General features: G+C 59.3%; 8 protein-coding genes and 1 non-coding gene across 9 annotated transcripts; all 9 read left to right on the top strand.

Moving 5' to 3' along the window:
* Nucleotides 1–30: 30 nt before the first annotated feature.
* Nucleotides 31–990, top strand: A1Q1_07403 (uncharacterized protein; the record flags this gene model as incomplete). Its single annotated transcript, XM_014327639.1, has 1 exon — nt 31–990. The coding sequence occupies one exon, from the start codon at nt 31–33 to the stop codon at nt 988–990; it is 960 nt and encodes a 319-aa protein (XP_014183114.1).
* Nucleotides 991–1,222: 232 nt separating this feature from the next.
* A1Q1_07402 (uncharacterized protein) lies at nt 1,223–2,155 on the top strand (the record flags this gene model as incomplete). Its single annotated transcript, XM_014327638.1, has 1 exon — nt 1,223–2,155. The coding sequence occupies one exon, from the start codon at nt 1,223–1,225 to the stop codon at nt 2,153–2,155; it is 933 nt and encodes a 310-aa protein (XP_014183113.1).
* A 508-nt stretch (nt 2,156–2,663) lies between these two features.
* A1Q1_07401 (uncharacterized protein) lies at nt 2,664–3,710 on the top strand (the record flags this gene model as incomplete). Its single annotated transcript, XM_014327637.1, has 1 exon — nt 2,664–3,710. The coding sequence occupies one exon, from the start codon at nt 2,664–2,666 to the stop codon at nt 3,708–3,710; it is 1,047 nt and encodes a 348-aa protein (XP_014183112.1).
* A 309-nt stretch (nt 3,711–4,019) lies between these two features.
* On the top strand, nt 4,020–4,877 carry A1Q1_07400 (uncharacterized protein; the record flags this gene model as incomplete). Its single annotated transcript, XM_014327636.1, has 1 exon — nt 4,020–4,877. The coding sequence occupies one exon, from the start codon at nt 4,020–4,022 to the stop codon at nt 4,875–4,877; it is 858 nt and encodes a 285-aa protein (XP_014183111.1).
* Nucleotides 4,878–5,336: 459 nt separating this feature from the next.
* On the top strand, nt 5,337–6,371 carry A1Q1_07399 (uncharacterized protein; the record flags this gene model as incomplete). The annotated part of the gene is made up of 1 exon (XM_014327635.1): nt 5,337–6,371. One exon carries the CDS (start codon nt 5,337–5,339, stop codon nt 6,369–6,371), a length of 1,035 nt encoding a protein of 344 aa, XP_014183110.1.
* A 1,513-nt stretch (nt 6,372–7,884) lies between these two features.
* A1Q1_07398 (uncharacterized protein) lies at nt 7,885–9,914 on the top strand (the record flags this gene model as incomplete). The annotated part of the gene is made up of 3 exons (XM_014327634.1): nt 7,885–8,122; nt 8,225–8,586; nt 8,676–9,914. 3 exons carry the CDS (start codon nt 7,885–7,887, stop codon nt 9,912–9,914), a joined length of 1,839 nt encoding a protein of 612 aa, XP_014183109.1.
* Nucleotides 9,915–11,739: 1,825 nt separating this feature from the next.
* A1Q1_07397 (uncharacterized protein) lies at nt 11,740–13,164 on the top strand (the record flags this gene model as incomplete). Its single annotated transcript, XM_014327633.1, has 1 exon — nt 11,740–13,164. The coding sequence occupies one exon, from the start codon at nt 11,740–11,742 to the stop codon at nt 13,162–13,164; it is 1,425 nt and encodes a 474-aa protein (XP_014183108.1).
* Nucleotides 13,165–16,758: 3,594 nt separating this feature from the next.
* A1Q1_07396 (uncharacterized protein) lies at nt 16,759–18,915 on the top strand (the record flags this gene model as incomplete). Its single annotated transcript, XM_014327632.1, has 2 exons — nt 16,759–17,173; nt 17,222–18,915. 2 exons carry the CDS (start codon nt 16,759–16,761, stop codon nt 18,913–18,915), a joined length of 2,109 nt encoding a protein of 702 aa, XP_014183107.1.
* A 254-nt stretch (nt 18,916–19,169) lies between these two features.
* Nucleotides 19,170–19,253, top strand: A1Q1_t190. Its single transcript has one exon. It is a non-coding gene; the product is annotated as a tRNA-Arg (tRNA).
* The last annotated feature ends 139 nt before the right edge of the window (nt 19,254–19,392 follow it).

Here is a 19,392-nt window from a genome sequence, read left to right as displayed (position 1 = left end):
CACTCTGTGTTCGATTCGTCAACTCCCACCATGCTCTCGATCCACCACCAGTACTTCCTCCACGTCGTCGATGCCATATTCAAACACGCATCAAGTGTACCCCCGTCCCTCGCCATAATGGCGCAGACCTGTCGCGAATGGCGACGCCGATCCCTCTCGCCCTTCCATACCATCCGCGGCTACCAAATCCTCGAGGAGCACCCCAAGCCAACCGTTGTTGTGTGGGATCAGTTTGACAACGTCCTCTTCTTCAGAGGAAGGTCCCAGCTAGCCCTTCTCGCCGATTGCCACGTGCTCGACATCCGCGATATCAGCCACGCCAAGCCGGAGCCCGCGACGTTCCTTCCCAACCTGAAGACGGTTCGCTATCAAGCCCATCTTGACCCTGAGAGAGTCACCAGCAGGACTGAACCTTTTGGGGCAAAGCAGATTGTATGCCAGAATCACGTCTACTCATTCGATTGCCCAAGTCCCGCTGTCAACACTGTCGTCATTCACTGCGCCGAACCACATGCCAACCTCCGCATTTGGGGCGCCGATCTTGTATCGGAAGGCAGGGTGAACCTCTCCGGCCTCTCTGAACTCACGCGCCTCATTATCATCTTCGAAAAACCCCTTCACGATGCCATCCACGACGGGAAGAGCATCATCAACATCGTAATCGCAAAGGACAGCACCCTGTCGCGCAAGGGCTGGCACAGCAAAGGTGAACCGTGCAAGCAGCTACGCCTGATTCGCCGTCTGATGCAAGCCGCGGTACATGTCGGGGCTGCCGTAGTCCTCGTCGGCACGGAGGCTTTCTCGGACGACGATGTTGCCGAAATTCACCGGTTTGATTTCGAGGGGAGGATTCACGCAGGTGCAGATGAGCCAAAAGGATGGTACAGCTTCGTCACGCTCGACGCGTACCGCCGTGACGTTGGTGAGGAGGAGTGGGCCATCCAGACGTGCTGGGACGGGCCCCTCTTTCCGCACCGCACTGGGGCCTGAAGCAGGAGATCAGTGCGCGCACAATGGCATGGGTGCTTTCTAGGGTCTCTCGGCTTGCATCACTTCCTTACAACAATATGACGATGCATCGTACCTCAGCCTTGGCCGTGCCAGCTGACGTTTGGTCACCAGCGCATGCGCAGTGATCAGCTTAAGCGGAGACTAACTGAAGGACGGCTTGGGCACTGATGTTGGGTGTTGCTCCACAGCTTTGACCTTTCCTCTAACCATCATGGCACAGCTGTGCTCTCAGGTGCAGTCTCCGCCAGCGAGTCCCACTAGCTCCGGTACCTCTGAACCGACCGATTCTGAAGCATCGGCGCGCCGAGCATCGGCACCGCCCGCAAAGGGGCTGGCAACGCATAGACCTCCGGTATCACTCGACCATCGGTACCTCCCTCACATCATTGACATCATCTTCGACGTGGCTGATCCGTCCACGCAGATCAAGATGTCCCAAGTCTGCCATTCGTGGCGTCACAGGATCCTTCAACGATACTACCACCTCTTGAACCCGACCGGGAATGACGAGGAGGTCACCTTTAGGCACTCGTCCGACGGCGGACAGCAGACACTCCGCTGGCCCGAGCACCAGCTCCTTCTGGCTTGCCGAGTCATCGACATCACCAGTTCCGGCTGCGCTCTCGATTATACCTGGGTCACTACTATGACCGACACGATCCGCTTCACCAACCCGAGCTCCTTCTGCTGCTCTCCGCCTCTACCGAGAGTGCCCTTCAAGCGTCTCATCTGTCAGAACTTCTGGCCACCCATCGTGACCTCACAGTGGGCCGACATCACGAACCTCATCGTGATTTACGGCGACGACTTCCGGACCAGTCCCGCCAATAAGCTGATGGCCTTGCCGCACGTTTTACCCAGCCTCAGGTCCATCGTGATCATCTGCCGCGAGAGACCCAATGAGCAGCGGACAGCCCAGGAGAAGGAGTTCTGGATGGAGCTCAACGGTGCTCTGGAGCTTTGGAGGGCACGAGCTCCGAGTCGATATCCGCGCGTTTACATCGTGTCGGCCAATGGCGACCGGCCGGCACTTCCGCTGCTGATGTTCCCGACCGTCGCGTGGTCCTTAGATCAGTACAAGAGGATCATAGGAGAAAAGGAGTACGAGATTGAGACGGAGTTTGGCAAGGTTCTGGCCCCCTAATTGCTCAGCGCTGGTGTTGTAGGCCCTGCAGCCTTGTTCAATGCATGCTTTTTGCCGGGTTACGGAACAATGAAGCTCTCAATCGCGATTGTTTTTGTTTTTTGGCAGGTGGACCTCGCTAGCCGACCTTACCGACCCAGAACCCTCCATGGTTGATACGACCCTGATTTCCTCATGTGCCGCGATGCTGGACGCTCAACTATCACGGGCATGCATGAGAGCAACATCCATCAGCGGTCGTTGAAGAGAATGCTTACCAAGCTTTGTCTCGGGAGGTTTCTCGGTCGGACCTCCAATCCTCCCTGTTGTGTATATGCGTCGACGTGCTTCCCAACTCCCCAACGGTACGACGGTGCGAGAGCGATGCAGGTCATTTGACGCCGCTGGGAGCTGGCGACTGCGCTGTTGTGTGTCCGAATCGATGGGGAGGCTACCGCGTCGACACTTCATAAAGAAGGACACTGAGGTGTCGTTCCCCATTCACTTCATCATTCTTCCTCGACTGACAATGATCTCTGGCATCCGCCGCCTCATCGTCCGCCTCTTCCACCTCCTTCGCAAGCTCGTGGGCCTCTCTGTCTCCTCCCCTTCGACTGAGACGGCCGCCCTCGTCGATCACAACTGCTTTCCCCACATTTGGGATACAATCGTGAACAATGCCCCTCCCGAGTCCCTCGCCGTGCTCACCCGCGTGTCTCGCGAGTCCCGCCGGCACGCCTTGTCCCGCTTCACACACCTGTATGGCCTCTACGTGTCTGTGGTCGAGCCCAAGCCCCGCATCAAGGCCGCGCTTAGCTACTTTGAGGGCACGGTCAGCATTCCTCTTGACGCCGACCACCGGAAGAAGATTCCTCATATTCTCTTCAAGGGTGACCTCGATGGCCGCATCCTCCGCCTGAGCAAGTTGCCGTCCGACGTCTTCAACAACGTGGAGGTCATCGATGTGGGTTGTTGCGGAGCCGAAACCAAGCTGCGTCTTCTGGCAATCCCGAGCCTCCGCGTCGTGCGCATCCGCACCAACATGACCAGCACCTTCTGGGTGCCACCCACGGTGACCACCGTCGTTATCTCCGGCATCCTCTCCATTGACTTCATCAAGGACACGTCTATCGACACCCTCGTGATCGTTTTTGGATCGCTGCCTGAATCTCACCAATGTATGCGCCTTTCAAAGCAGATCAAGAACGTCGTCATCATCTGTTTCGGAGACCAGCGTGACTATCTGATGAACCTCTGGCCGCTTCTGGAGGTTACCGTGCGCATTGGCGCTCAGCTGACTCTTGTTGGCAGCTCCCCCTCCACCGAACCCTGGGACGGCCCCGAGGCGCTCGCTTACAGCTTGCATAACATTGGTATTCGCATCTGGCAGAGCCCTGTGGGCCACCACGTCCGCACATCGGGGCTGGTCACCCACCAGGACGAGAAGGAGTTCCGGGCCGAGGTTGGCGAGGACGCGTGGGCGCTGTACTCCAATGTCCCCCTCCCTCTCCGTTGCGACTGCACCTCGCAGGGTCTGGGGCAGCAGCAGGGGCCGTGCCTCATCCCTCTGAACTGAGCAAGTTCCTGTTCGTCTCGTCCGTGTACGTCTGCGGAAGTGTGGTTCGGTAACAAGGGTGCATTCCACTTCCTTCTGACCGCCTCGAGGCCGCTGCTTCATCAGGAGGAATGTTGGTACGTACATCCGCCATGCATCTCATTGGTCATCAATCGAGGCCCCAGTGCGTGCCGATCACTAGTGTGTGGGGACCCCGCATCAGCTCCATTCCGCCATCGAGGACGGTGGAGGGAGACACCGTGTGCACTCCATTGTCACCCAGGCATTTTGAGACTTTCCTTCCTCTCAACGTAACCCCCTCCCTCGGCCATGGTCACCATCGACCATCTCTACTACCCTCACATCATTGATGCCCTATTCGCCTACAGTGGCCCAGCTTCTCTCGCCCCGATGGCGAAAACATGTCGCGCTTGGCGTCAACGATGTCTTGACCGGTTCTACCATATCAGTGACCTCCGCATCCTCAAGGCACCAAACATCCGGCTGGCTACCTTAAGCGATCTCCACGGGACACGAGTATCTTTGAGCAGTCGCGAGTTAGCCCTTCTAGCCGGCTGCAGAGTCCTCGATATCACGTCTTATCACGTGACAATGCGCGTCTGGTACCTGCACAATCTGCAGACGGTCCGGTATCACCAAGGTTTGGTGGACTACCCGCCACTGCGGGCAGGACAACTCGTGTTCAAGAACGAGTTGCCACCCTTCAGGTACCGCAACACTGTCGCTGAACGTCTCGTCATCTACTTCACCGGCCGGATTGAGCAGCTTGCATGGTATAATCGGGTGCTGCCATACGTGCGGCAGCTCGTGTTCATCTTTGAAGACAACGACTATGACGAAGAAGACTGCCCCAGCACAGAATCAAACAATGACGGCCAAGATGACAGCAATCTCGACCACTCTATGCCGGCACTGCGTGCCATCAAGAGCATCATAGAGGAAGCACTGAATCAACCCACAGCGGTCGTGCTGGTTGGCACTGAGCGGTGGAGCGTGGAAACATTCGACGCTCTCCAATTAGATATTGACAGAGTCTATGAGCACTACGATGAGCATCTGCATATCCTCCGGCCCCTCACCCTTGCGACTCTGGGGACATATCGCAAGTTTGTCGGTGAGAGGGAGTGGTCAGTAATGACGGACTGGACGAAGATGCTTTGTCCGTAGCGCACCTGGTTTCTAGCTGGACATGCATACAACTAGGCCTGCTCACAAGTGCGTGCTTGTGACGTTCCGTTGACACTGGTGGTGTGGTGGTGGAGGTGGAGGGATGGTGGAGGCCGACGTCCCGATGGCTTTGAGAATGAGAGGCGGAGACGCGTCGGGGCGCACGGACCCGTGTCTCTCTGAAGCTCAAATCAACGTTGACACCTAACATTTCGCAACCATCAGGGCAGACCGCTGCATTGCTTGCATTGGAGGCATGTCAAGCTCTGTGCAACGATATAGAGCTGCGATGAACGATGAGAACCGACGGTGGCCGATGCCCCCGGAGCTGATCGACTTGGCCATGTGTGCTTTGCGCCCTACGAGCGCCCCGTTGAGTCAACCTCCATCAACTCTCTCAACTTTGCCTTCATCACATCACATCACCGAGCCTTCTTCCGCAGTTCGAGCGGCCCAGTCATGTTCTCCGACTTACCATCGAACTCGTCCCCATCCTCACCTCCCTCCAGCGACGTAAGCCTCATCATCGACCACCGGTACTTCCCTCACATCGTGGATCTGATCTTCGACTTTGCCCCACTGGACTCTCTCTACGCCCTGAGTCGTGTCTGTTCGGATTGGAGAGGTAGAGTTGCCAGCCAGTTCGAACACCTGGCCGGATTCAGATACAAGCGTTCCGATCTCTACTACACTTTCTACTGCCCTTCGAGCAAAAAATACCCGGACAAGCCTGATCTTGACGGCAATGACGAGCTCAAGCTCTTCCAGTACTGCCGCATTCTCGACATCGACGACTCAGACCCCGTCCGTCCACATGCACTTGGCAAGCTGCAGCGCGAGTTGATCCCGTGGATTGACATTGTACGCTTCCGGCGGCTCAAAGATCCCGACGACCAGCCGAAGATACTGCCCAACGTGCGCCGCATCGTCTTCTCCGATCCCATGCTTCCCCGTTCGGCGATTCTTTCCGCAGCAACCGAGAAACTGGTTGTCAACCTTTCGTCGATCAGCAAGTACAAATTCCGGGAAATGGTCCTCTCAGCTCAGCTGAGGGAGGTTGTGCTGATTGTCAATGCCCGCCCCTGCATCAAGCAACACAAGAGGCAGCCTCACTGCCCCGACACGCTCCGCTGTCTCGAGACCATCATTGACGCCATCGACACCGAAGTTCCCATCACCCTGGTGGGAGCGGACCAGCTTCCCATTTCCTTCTTCCATCCCGTCTACGCCATCTGCGGGAACAAGTTGTATGAATACGGCCAGCACGTGCCCAACGTTTGCCTGAAGACCCTCGCCGAGTACAAGGCAGAGATAGGTGAAAAGGAGTTCGCCATTGAGAGCGGACAGGACTGCGCCCTCCGTGAAGAAGGAGACGACTTGAGGGTTTATACAGCAAAGCTTGTGATAAGCAGGTATGGCCAGCACGGGGTCCGGTACCAGTACTCGGCCAAGCAGAAGACCCGCTCCGAGTTACCTGTTAAGACTAAGCACTAAAGCGCCCAGCTCTGTCAAGCTTTCCGAAGACCTGTTTTCTGTCTGACACTATCCAATCCGGGCCCTTCGTGGTGAGAGGTGAGGGAACGCAAACCATGTCTACGTATCACGCCCAGTTGGGCACGGTCTCATGTTGTCTGAAAGACTGTTGCCACCTGATATGGCCGCGAAACGCAATACAAGGTCCCTGGAGACGGCCGTAGTTGTTACCTGATGCGCTTTAACGATGCCAAAGAATGTGCCGGCCTTCCGAACGACGCATCAGCTAGAAGTGACGCGTCACACCATCCATCGCCGCAGATGCCCGAGCGCTCAGCCTGCGGCAGCCAGTCACCAGCGTCGTCACCCCAGTGGCCAGTGCGTTGCTCGCCGTCGGGCACTCCAGCATGCACGCATGCCTCCCGTGCGGCAATCAGATGCTTCGCTCGATCGCGGCCCTCGCACGAACCACAGGAACTACTCAGTCATTACGCACAGGCGAAGATAACCACGTGCAGGGACTTGTGAAGCACGTGACCCGTCTTCTTCACGGCGCCCGACGTACCGGGGGCCGAAAATAACCTAGCCAGAGCCCTCGGTGTAGACCGAGTGGTCCGAGCCCTCCCATGTTTCCGACACCGTGCATCTGCATTGTTTCACCGTGCACTCGTCTGGATGGCGACCGGCGGGGATGTCTGCTCAGCAACATGCAATGATGCCTGTTGATGAAAGTGTAATGGAAAGTTCAACCCCGAGGCTATCCGGGCATCTGTGTTCTGGGCTGGACGATAGCTCCAAACTCAGTGAGCTGTTGGAGCCTGAAACGACAGGGTAGTGGATAGTGGAGGAATTGCCGGATGGGATGCCGGATCCCGGAACGGCCGCGACCCTGTGCCGCTCTATTGGCTTCATCCTGGACGGCGGCGTCTGCTTTCTGGGCTGGCCGGGACATGCGATTTGCTGGGACTGGGCGACTTTTGGCGAGGGAGACGGGCAACCGGCGTGACCTGCGGCGATTCCGATGCATCGGGACCAGATTGCATGCAGATCCTATGCAGCGGTACTCCCCCATGGCCCACAGTGGGCCCACCTACAACAGGATGGCCCCGCCAAGCCCACCTGCCCCCTTTCCACCTGGACGTGCCTGGGTCACACGCCCATCTCTGCCTGTTTGGCCAATTGAGGACTGCGGCATCCACCTCGGGCCATCTTGACTTCCATCGCCGAGGGGGAGGGACCGTTCCTTGCATCCTGGCACCTGATCGCATCCTCCTTGAGCCACCGCCGGGCGCCGAACATCCCGTTATATATGCACGCACCTTTCCGAAGAGCACGCGCCGCCCTTGCCTCCTTCTTCGCCAGCACCACATCGCCCATCGCATCTTCACCTTCAGCATTCGCATCGCATTCATCATCACCATCTTAACTTTCTTGACCGACATCTCCTCTTAAGCCCGGCGCCCACCTCACACACCCACCTCCACCCACACTCCTTTACAACCTTCTATTGGCCGACCGGCATTCCCGACAAACCATGTCCGAGAGCAAGCGCGACCTGAACGCGAGCTCGCTCACGGTCGCGGACGGCGGCGACCACACCCTCCGCCGCAAACCTTGGTTGCGCAAGACGACCCCCTGGGCCGACATTGTCGGACACCAGTACAAAGGCGCCGGCACCGAGGCCGACCCGTACGTCATAACGTGGCTGCCGGACGATCCGGAAAACCCGATGAACTTTGGTAACGGGTACAAGTGGGGCATGACTATGCTTGGTGAGTGTGTCTCCACCGTCGCCGCAGGCGGCGGAGGCACGGAGGCTGCAGCAGAGGTGGAATGCATATACTGACAACCAGCCGCGACGGGAACACTCGCAGTGACGATGGGCTCGTCTATGCTTTCCGCCGCGATCAAGTCAATCCGCATGGATTTCCCCGGGCACAACTCGATGCTCTACATCATGATCACGGGCATCTACGTGCTGGGCTTTGTCGTCGGTCCTTTGTTGTGGGCGCCCATGAGCGAGATCTACGGCCGCCGCTTGTTGTTTGTTTTGACCTACATCCCCTTCACGGCGTTCAATGCTGCGTGCTGCGGCGCGCAGGACATGAACACGCTGCTTGTTCTTCGATTCTTTGCCGGCACCTTTGGCTCGAGCACCATGACCAACTCGGGCGGCACGATTGCCGACATGTTCAGCCCGGCGCAGCGTGGTGCCGCCATGGGTATTTTCGCCATGGTAAGTTTGCGGATAAGCTCGGGCTAGTGGAGCCAGAGGAGCATGTCTCAAACTCTGAAGCTTTCGGGTGGAACACAGCTGACATCCAGATGCCAATGCTGGGTCCCGCCATCGGCCCCGTCGGCGGTGGTTTCCTGTCCGACGCCGAGGGGTGGAAGTGGGTCGCGGGCCTGATCGCCATTTTCTCCGGCGTGCTCACGACGGCGGGCACGCTTTTCCTTCCCGAGACGTACGAGCCTGTCTTGCTGCGGCAGAGGGCCAAGCGCCTGCAGAAGAACACGGGCAGGGTGTACCGGTACGAGCAGGACGTGAAGAAGGAGTTTGACGCGCGCAAAATGTTCCGCGAGCAGCTCAAAGTGCCCTACAAGCTCCTCTTCACCGAGCCCATTGTCGCCATTGCGTCCCTCTACCTTGCCGTCGTGTATGCCATCATGTACATGGAGTTCACGGCGTTCCCCATCATCTTCCAGCAGTACCGCGGCTGGAGCTCGGGCGTCTCCGCCCTGGCGTTTATCGGTATCACGCTTGGCAGTTTCTTCGGACTGGTGTTCCTCGGCGTCTACGTCAACCCGCGCTACGCCAAGGCGCACGAGGAGAAGGGCTACCTGCCGCCCGAGGCGCGTCTCCCCGCCGCGACCGTGGGATCCATCCTCCTCCCCGTCGGCCTGTTCATTTTCGCCTGGACCTGCGTCCCGGTCCGTATCCACTGGATCGGCGCGATCAGCTCGACTCTCCCGATCGGCGCGGGCATTGTGCTCCTCATGCTTGGCGTGAGCGTGTACTTGGTCGACACATACCTCCTCCTTTCGGCGAGTGTCATGGCGGCAGCCACCGTCACCCGCTCCATCCTCGGCGTCGTCTTCCCCCTCTTCACAGTCGACATGTACACGGCCATGGGCCCGAACTGGGCGGGGACCTTTGTCGCCCTCCTCGCGTGTCTGTTCATCCCCTGCCCCATCCTGATGTACATCTACGGCCGGCGGATCCGGCGCTGGACCAAGCCGGGCCGGGAGGCTGATGATCTCGGCCGCGCGATTGCGCAAAAGCACCAGGCCGAGCGCGCGCGCGCGGCGGCGAGTGGCGAGGCGCTGCCAAAGGACAGCGAGGCGGAGCTCGACCTCCGCAATGAGCCCGAGTACTTCACCCCCGAGGACGCGCACAAGGATCGCGCAGCGGAGATGGCGCTCGAGGAGGGGAGCATTGGCGAAGAGGAGCCAGAGACGCCCAAAGTCGCCGGAGGCATGAGTGCCAGCTCGAGCACGACGGCGTTCACCCAGCCGCAGGAGGGACGGAGGGTGTCGGCCATCCCGACGCTGGATCGGCAGTAAGGCTGCGAGGCGCGACGCAGTCGGGCCGTTAGGCAGCCCGGGCCACGGACTGGGCCGCCGTTCGCACGAGTTTTGTTCATACTGAGAGATTATAATAGAGTTTTTTCTTCACATCTTGATCCCCCCACCATCACTGAATGCAGGGGTTATAGCATTACCACACCACAGCCATCATACCTAGACAGCACAGCAGCCCCGGCTTATAGCTTCTACATCGCTCCTTGTACCATTTCCCATGCAACGGACTTGCAGCACACGGCTCAACCTCGGTGTATGAGCTGGGAGGAAAGAGTAGGTACCACGAGGAGATGTTGATGCGCTGAGGTGTCCGAGGGGGGATGCCCGTCCGACCGAGTGGAGCATCGAGGTGGTTGAGATCTTCACATCGGGCCGCAAATCGGGGCCAGCGGTTATCTTATCACTATCGCTATCGCTATCGCAGCCAGGATCACTGCAGTACTGCCGGATCGCAGAGGGGCCGGGCATACGTCGTCGTTTTTGCGGGCTGGCGGACCATCTGCGGCCCGGGTGGGGCAGGTGTGGTGCTCCAGTAAGGGGCATTGTGCTATTCTTGGCGTTGTGAGGTGTGGACTGGAGGGTTGGGAGATGGATGTTCAGGGTTTTACGGGATGTCATGAGTGTCGCTGGTGCGAGTACACGTGAGCGTGATGCAGCAAAGACAGATCGGAGCATGCATGAGAGAGAGCTTGAGGGCGGCTTGAGGGTCATGAGGGGGAGCGGGCTCTCTGCATATCCGTGTCCATGGCTCTCGCGTGGACGCCAGATCTGGGCCCGGATCCGAGAATCCGAGCCGACCCCGCTAGATGGAGACTGAGATGGATGGGTGAGACAAGTTGGCGCAGCGCGCAGCAGTGATCGTGAGCGTGTGACTCCTGAGTTGAACTGACGTTACTACAACCGGCGGTCCTCCAGTGCAGCCGTGCTGTGCATGAATTTGTGACCCAGGAGTCCTGTTGTTGCTGTGGCATGATCACAAAGGCAAGCTCGAACGAGAGAGCAACGTTGATCCGCACTGCTGACAAGACTCGACGGGGACGTTCCGACCCCTGCTCGACACTCTATGTCCCTGCCAAGAACTCGAATACGCCCGCGTGACATTGCGACACATCAGCCGTCAGCCTCACAAGCTCACACTATTGGCTCGAATGGAGCGCTGGAAGGGTTTGCGGAATGCACTGACCTTCCATTCCCCTTGTCCCCGGAGCCGAGCGGCTCAAGCAAGTGCCGTCTGAATGAACTGAGGGGCAGTTAGCTGCTCCTAGATCCTGACGAGTTTAGACCTACGGTTTGCAGCTCTGTCCGCCCGCCTGCCCACCCACCCTCAGCCCGAGAACATCCTTGGACCCAGAACCCTGCGCGCCCTTGCGGGTTTCACCTTATCTCGAGGACACCTGGCCTTTTCGTTTCGGGGGTGGCCAGTGGGGAATGTCAGTCTCCGAGCTTGTGCAGGAAGGCGGCACGGCAGAGCCGGAACAAAGTGGTCTGAGCGGCCTCAGTGACGGCGCAAAGCAGAGACAGGTGACCTACCGATGCGATCGTATGTGCACGGCCGCCCACCGACGGCTTGCATCTCGCGCGCAACTTTTCAGCTGTGCCGCATCACCTGAACCGCTGAGCCTGATGTGACTGGGCTCTTCCCAACTGCCTCGTGACTCAGCTGGGCAGGCTACTGCGCTACTGCCTCATGATGTGTGGGCAATCCGACCTATAATAGGGTGTCGATACTACCCTTCTCTCATTGTTTGCCGCTCTTCCCTCACCCCACAGCAGCAACCAACATCCAGCATACCAGCAAGCAGCGGCCATGAAAGCGTCTCAAACCCAGCGCGTGCTGCTGTACGCTATCCTCCTTCCGCTGGCACTCTTGACGTGCATCTGGTACCTGCTCACAGTCATCGGAACATGTGTGTTGAACCTCTTTCCCTCGAGTGATATTCTGACCTCAGTCGATTCGGGCACTGCAAGCTCCCTGGCGGACTCGGGGCTGGGCCCCATCGGTGTAGGTTCTGGCGGCGTGGTGCGCGGCGGCTCCGGCGATCTCCCACTGAACAGCGCGCCCCTGTACACCTCGACCGTGATCACAAGCTACGGCCCACGCACGAGCTGGGGCGACTACCCGGACACAACCTCGCGCAAGGTGTACACGTATGTTCCGACCGAGACCGTGACAAGGACGCTGTTCAATGGCGACATCAATTTCTACACCTACGACGGCCTCTCGACTTACTACACGCCCACCACCGTGACGAGATACGGGTACCAGACCATCACGGACTGGTACACGACCACAAGCAGAGGGTATCGGTACGCCGTACGTGCGCTTCCCACCGCTGCGAACGCCCCGGCGCACGAGCCGGCACCCCTCACCGACGACACGGCCACGCCTGCCCCTGCTCCAACTCCAGCTCCGCAAGCGGCCGCGCCTATCCAGAAACGCGCAGTACCTGAGCGTCATGACCTCGTGAAGCGTCGCCGTGGCGGTGGCGGCGGCGGCGGTAGCATCTCGGGCGAAGACGCCGAGGCGGCCTTCATGTCGTACATCCCCAACTTCCTGGGCTTGTTCTGGTCCTTCGCCGTCATACTGTGGCTCCTCATTCTGCCCTGCACGAGCGGGGCGCCACGCTCGATTGCATCCATGAGCAAGACACTGTTGTGCTTCTGGGTCATTGGCGCCGCATCCTCGCTCTGGACCTCGATCGTAATCGGCGTCGCGGCCGGGCGCGGATCGTACGTCTGGGGCTTGTGGGTGTGCATCCTCGTGTTTGCGTGGCTGCTCACTATAGCCCTGTTCGGGGCCTGGCTCTGGCTCAGGCTCTGGAGCAGGAAGCACGCAAAGGGGCAGCTGTACCGGTCCATCGAGAACCTAGAGCAGGACGGAGTGCAGGACAGCCACCACGTCGATCCCAGCTACATGGGCAAGGGTGACGGGACGCCCCAGCCACCACAGCTAGCCTACGCCGCCTATCCTGGCGCTTACCCCACCCCGCCTCCCCCCGGCACAGACCCTATGCAGACGCACGGTCAGCCCATCTCGTCCGTCTCTCCCGCCTCGCCAGGCTCGCCGCCCCCCGCTGCACCGGCGGGGTACGTGTATGCCCTCGTCCCCGTCCCGAACGGGGTGCAGAGCAGTCCCAGCCCTCCGCCGACGACGCCCGCGATCTACCCGGCCAACATGTACCAGCCGCAGCCGGTGCACGCTCAGGGACCCCAGGGACCGACTCACCCATGATCAGGCCGAACAACTTTCGTTATGATTGGGCGTGGTGACGGAACATGAACGGACGTTAGATAGGTAGGTAGGCTGGTAATGACTATGATATGATCTGGGAGAAGAGCACCAATCTGGCCGGGCTTAACTTGTCGCAATCGCTGTCAGTCACGCTTAGAGGCGTAGTCAGCTTGTGTCGCGGCATACATCGTCTTCTTCACTGAGCAGGGGATGCCCAACGTTGTGCTCCAGGTCGCACACAGGGCTTGGTGCATTTCTGATCCGCTGAGGTATAGACTCGGAGGTTGGAGGTCATCGTGTGGCGGTCCGCTACGCTCAGGGCTGGGTCGGACGCGCGACTTGCCCGGATGCCTCATTCTAACGGGCTATGATACGATCTTCGTATCAGGGACTCCAAAGGCCGCCACTGTCGTGACAACAACGGCATTATCTTATCGCTATCGCCAATGGTGGGGTTCGGCTCCTTCCGAGCCAGATCGGCTCCCGTCCCTGTCGAAAATTAAGTGTCTCGGGGGTTTTTCGCCTTTCGGGTGCTGAGAGACTGGCCATGACAGCGAATGCGTAGATGACCCGCACATGCGGTGAGGGTATCTTGGGACCAATCAACCTCGACGCGACCACCCGGTGGACCATGAATGACAAGTCAAAAGGTCAGAACCCTTGTGGGGGGGGGGGGGAGCGCAGACCCCATATGGCCCCGTACGCTCCATGAAATGGCTTCAGAGGCTAGGTGGCGGCTGTCGACGCCTCACCGGCATGCACATCGCTACATGCACTGCTGGCTCCAGACTCTTTGACCCATCCTCGCCTCTTCCGTCCTAGCTGACGGGACTCTCGACAGATCCGCTGATCGCGCCTCTCGGTCACTCTCCCGAGCGAGCACAGGTACGCCCAGCCCTTGTCACCTGCGTAGACGCCAGATCAGGGTCGGATCCGGAACCGAAATGGCCCCCCTCACGTCACAAAATTCGAAACATGTCTAGAGCCTCGCAAACCTTTGGACAGCCGGTCCGCAGACATTCCCACACACGTCAGATCCAAGAGTGATGCAGACCAATCGTCAAGCAATGCAAGCCCGTCGGGAATGAGGAGCGCTTCCCGGATACATCAGAATGACCGCGTGTATGCCGCTCGAAAGTAGGTGACGAACTTTGATCCGCCCCCTCCACCTTTGCATAGACCTAACTGATGACCGACCTCGCCTGGACCCTGCCAAGCACTCGACATCCGCGTGATGCATTACCCATCATTCAACTGGAACCGATCGGAAGCGACCGGTTCAACCATTCGACCAGTCGTGAGGCATCCAATCTGCCTCTGTTACCTCTTGGGCGATGCGCCATTGTGGCTCACGCAACTTCTTTGTGCACGATAAGCTCAAGCTAGGACCGACCTTCCGGGTCCGAAGCTGCCTCTGCTCGCGCCTTCGCTGAGGGTGTTGCCTGGTCTGGACCTGCTAGGCTGTCTGTCTCGGCATGTTTGACGAGGCTGGCCGCCAGAGGTCAGAGGATTAGACCTCGAGCCTGGAGCAGTTCAAACGCAGCTGGCAGCTGACCTATCAATACAAGGCTACCGGGCGCTACCGAGGTGAGTCGTGGAAGCTGCGTACACTGCAGCTCATGGAGGACATTGAGCAGGACGCAGGCACGCCCGTCGATCCTGGCATCATGGACGCCAAAATCGGTGGAACACCACGTCCTTCCCTGCTGCCCTACAGCGGAGACTCGGGCGCGAACTCGACAACGACTCCGACCGGAATCACCCCAGTGCAGTCGTTCCGCCAGTCCCAAGGCCAGACGTACGCCCAGCCTTTGTCCTCGCCTGCACCCCCGCCCCCTCTCGCTCCGACTGGGTTCGTGTATGCCCTCGTCCCCGTCCCAAACAGCGGGCAGAGTCCCAGCCCTCCACCCATGTTCTACTCTCCCAACATGTATCAGCCGCAGCAACCGGTGCAGCAGCCGCATCATCAGTGAACAGACCAACGACGGTCATTTGAGAAGAAGAAAGAGATAGAGTTTAATGGTTGGTCTGATGGGCTTTCGATAGGTAGGTAGAGAAGTATGAATTTGAAGCGTTCGTTGTACGCAGGAGGCAAAGCCTGGAGCAGCCTGCATGCGTCGCATGAGGTCCGCTTCGCGGCGTGAGGGCGACGGAGAGACGCAGCACTTAAAAAACACAATCATGGCATAGGCGACGATCGCCGTCGGCGTCCGGCGGGTTTTAGTCACTGTCAGGCTGTTGAATCCAGAGACGGTGGGCTTGTAGCCATACCGAACACGCACCAATTGCCGGGGAGGCTCCACCACTTCATCTCTTCTCTAAGTAACCTCGCGGCTGAAGACAGGTTCACAATCGCTAGTCGTCTCGTGACCAACCTGCTGAGGGTCCACCATCGACGCTGGCGATGCCGTCGCTGAAGGATACCTTGTGAAAAGACTACAGTGCATCTCAGTTTTTGCCGCGTTGAGCTGAGAATTCATCGGGCGGTCGATCTGACGTTCTGGCAGGCAGTACTCAAAGTGAGCGGCAGATCATGTGGATCCGTGCTGCGCTTCGTAGCCGCGGCTATCTTATCGCTATCAGGTGGCTGCCGCTCAGGACCGACCATCCGCAGATCGCCAGCGCGTCGTGGCACACCCCATCATACGACGTCTTCAACGCAGCAGTGGTCGGCGTAAATGCTTCCATGGGAGGTTGTGGCGGTGCCCCCGCTCGCTGATTATAACTCCGTTCGAGCCATACCGGAGCATCTGGATTCAGAGCTTCACGTCGCGGAAAGGTCCGTTCCACTCCTGGTCCATTCCCGGCTCGCCTCCTTCTCATCCGTTGTTCAGGGCATCGCCCACGATAGTGTCCTCGAAACGTTGCGCATGTTCCTGGTGCCTCTGTTCTCCAACGTCGCGTCCAAGCTCAAGCACGTACTCCTGGCTCGGATCCGAATGTCACAGCCAGTCGGGCCTGGAAGTGTCTGTGACCTTGTGCGCAGTAAGAGCCGATGATCTTTCATAGGCTTAGAGTACTTGAACGCGCACCGGACCAAGCCCTCCACTGACTCCACTCTTCTGACTACTGTGGTGTTCTGCCGACAGCTCGGTGGAGTGAAGATTGTTGATCCGCACCGCGCGCTAATCTGCATTCGAGCAAGCGACGCACTGCCAGGGAAGGCAGTGCACAAACTCAATAAGGGCCCACCTGGCCCGGGATGGGGAGAAGTGGGATCTGCTTTGTGTCAACGGGGCTCCCAAGCCTGATACTGTCACCCCGGCCCGGTCGTCCGGAACCGATGGGAAGCGAAATGCAAGCGGGCCGGAAACCGTAGCCTACGAGAGTGAGGCTTCCAACTGGTTCCGGCGGTCTCGAAACGTCTGCCTGCGAGCCAAACTGCGGTAAGCATCAGAGGCACTCGCGTCTCACGCCCCTCGTTCAGCTTGGAGCCGACGCCTTAATTGATTTGTTCCCGGGCCTGGAAACTGAACAGACGGGTGCCTGAGATAATTAAGAGTTCCTCTCAAGCACAGACTTGAGGCAACGAGGCAGCGAGGCGTTGAGCAGCCCCTGTCCACCTGGGCGAGCTCTGCGACAGGTACCCTACCGATGAGAGCATGGGTGCACAGCTGTTGGCCTACTGGATGCTCGGGGTCGGGACGCTGTTTGGCTCCAGACCCGAAACAAACAGCGAAGCCCCCCCCCCTCCCTCCTCCCTGGCTCGTCGAGGCTTGGCGAACACCCCCGAGCTCTTCATCCCGCCTATCCATCGCCTCGCGCAATAAAGGCATCGTCTTGTCTATCGCTGCCCTTCCATTAAGCCCTTCGCCCTCTTCCTCCTCACCGCTTGACCCAGCAACCCTAACCAACTTCCAACACCTCGATACCACGGATACCGCAACGGTCACCACGCCCGCGTTCAGCATGAAGGCGTCGAAACTCCTGCGCGTCCTTCTGTACGCAGTGGTTCTTCCCTTGGCGCTCCTGACCTGCGTCTGGGAACTGATCCAGGTCATTGTGAACTGTACGTGGGCGGCTGGGCTGTACTAACCTACAGATGACCCAAAAGCAGCCGTGGATATCATGAAAACCGGCCTGGGTCCGATTGGAGTCGACAAATCATACATGGGAGACCTCGGTGGTGGCGGTGGCTCGGGGACTGGCAGTGGATCTGGCTCTGATGGCGGCAATGGGTCAGGCAGCGGCCTCGGGTCTGGCGGCGGTGACCAGTTAGACAGCAACCCCGGATCGTATCGTGCGATGACGCGGACAACGATAACTGGCTTTGGCCCAGTCGTGACTTGGATGACAGGTCCACAAACCCGGTACTACACATACACAGGGTCGAATTTGGATATCCCGCGGGTCGCAACGGTCACCGTCAGGGCTGCTTCCTGGGTCACGACCGATGCCCCTTGGACGTCGACAATTTTCCCCACGCGTTTTGAGTACTTCACTCGGCGTCGGCGGGCCCTAGATACAGCTGCTCCTCAGCCCGTGGCAACACGTCGCGACGGTGAGGGACGGGCGTCCAGCGCGGCACCGACGCACGCGCCAACTCCTACCGCAGCTTCGGTTGTCAAAGAGCGTGCCCCCACTCCCGAGATGGAAGCTGCGCCACTTGCCAGGCGCCAGTATGGCGTGAGCCTCGACGACCTCCGCGAGGCTGCCGAGTCGGGCGGTTCTGCCGGTTACGTTGGGTCGGTAACAATGGAGGCCGAGGTGGAGGCCGCATTCCTGAACAAGGTGCCGAACTTCCTCGGCCTCTTTTGGTCAGCGGCTGTCCTAATCTGGCTCGGCATCCTGCCGTGCTGCAGTGCGAAGAGCCGGGCAAAGGCCGCACCCCGCTCGCTCGACAGTATGGAGAAGACGACGCTCGGCTTCTGGATTTCGGGACTCATCCTCTCGCTCTATACCGTCGTTGTGGTCGGGTACAATGCCGGCATGAGCAGCTACTATACGGCCACCGGCCTGTCGGTGTGCATCATTGTCTTTATCTGGCTCACCACAATTGTCCTCTTTAGTGTCTGGCTCTGGCTCCGCCGCTGGGGCAGGAAGCACGCCAAGAGACAGCTTCACCGCTCCATGGAGGCCGTTGAGGACGAGGACGCAGGCATTGCCTCCCCGGGCTCCGACCCCGCTCTCGAGTCTAAGGTGGACGCGGCTGACATGCCACTTAATCTCCCCTATGGAGCCAACGAAGCGCATTCCGGCGCCTTCCCTTCCACATCCTCGACACCCGTGACGGAGCAGTATGCCCAGCCGCAGTACGCTCAGCCTGCTCAGTCTGCTCTGCCTGCTCAGCCCACCCAGCCGGCGTACGGACAGACGCAGTTACCATATGCTCCGCCGACGTCCCAGGCTCCGGTCGCGCCTGCTGGATACACCTATCAGCTGGTCCCGACCGGTTCAGCTGGCGCGCCGTCTGCGGGAGCTCCTTCTATGGGTGCGCCCTCTGTCGTCGCGCCCTCCGTGGACGCGCACAGTGCGTCCTCGCCCAGCCCCCCGCCCAAGGACTACTACTCTGGCATGCACCAGCAGCACGGCGCTCCGGTCAGCCCTGGCCCGCCCTCGCCCGTGCAGCAGTACCATCCCGCACCCGCGTCGCCGGAGCAGTACCACCTCCCACAGGGGCAGCAGATGGCGCCTGGGCAGCACTTCCAGCAGACCCATCAGGGTTATCATGGCTACCCGGAGCAGCACCAGCCCGGCCAGCCGATGTACCAGCCGCAGCCTGTCCAGCCTCAGCAGAATTTCCACCAGTAGTCAATGTATGTGCTTCGACAGGTCCGTTCGTATAGCTTAGGCGGTGGCCGTGGGGCACATCGTAATGCAAACCGTACCTTCTCTGTGCATCAACACCGTATGCTGGCCATATCGACTCAGCATCCCGCTTCCGATGTCCCCAACAGCGCCGATAGAGACCCCAACGGCGTACCAGAGCAAGGACGGTGTCACGTGACCTGTGAGGGCAATGGAGTCTGACCGGCGACCATTCCGCCGTCTTTCGCACAAGAAGTGCCTTCTTATTTCAGTGGTAGAATATTTCTTTCCTAACTACCGGTGAAAGGAAACGGTCGCGGGTTCGACCCCCGCAGAAGGTTCGTTGCTTTTTCCTCCTCTCCTGCACGGACTAGTCAGCGTCTCGCGCGGAGAACCAGGGAGTATCAGCACCGACGCGAGCTTTAGTTCCATGATCAAGCATCAGGTCGCTCAAAACCTCTCTCGCTGAGCTGGCGAGAA

The sequence above is a fragment of the Trichosporon asahii genome (genome assembly GCF_000293215.1).
Source record: "Trichosporon asahii var. asahii CBS 2479 unplaced genomic scaffold scaffold00009, whole genome shotgun sequence".
In the NCBI taxonomy this organism is placed as follows: domain Eukaryota; kingdom Fungi; phylum Basidiomycota; class Tremellomycetes; order Trichosporonales; family Trichosporonaceae; genus Trichosporon; species Trichosporon asahii.
This window is presented reverse-complemented; position numbering and strand designations above follow the sequence as displayed.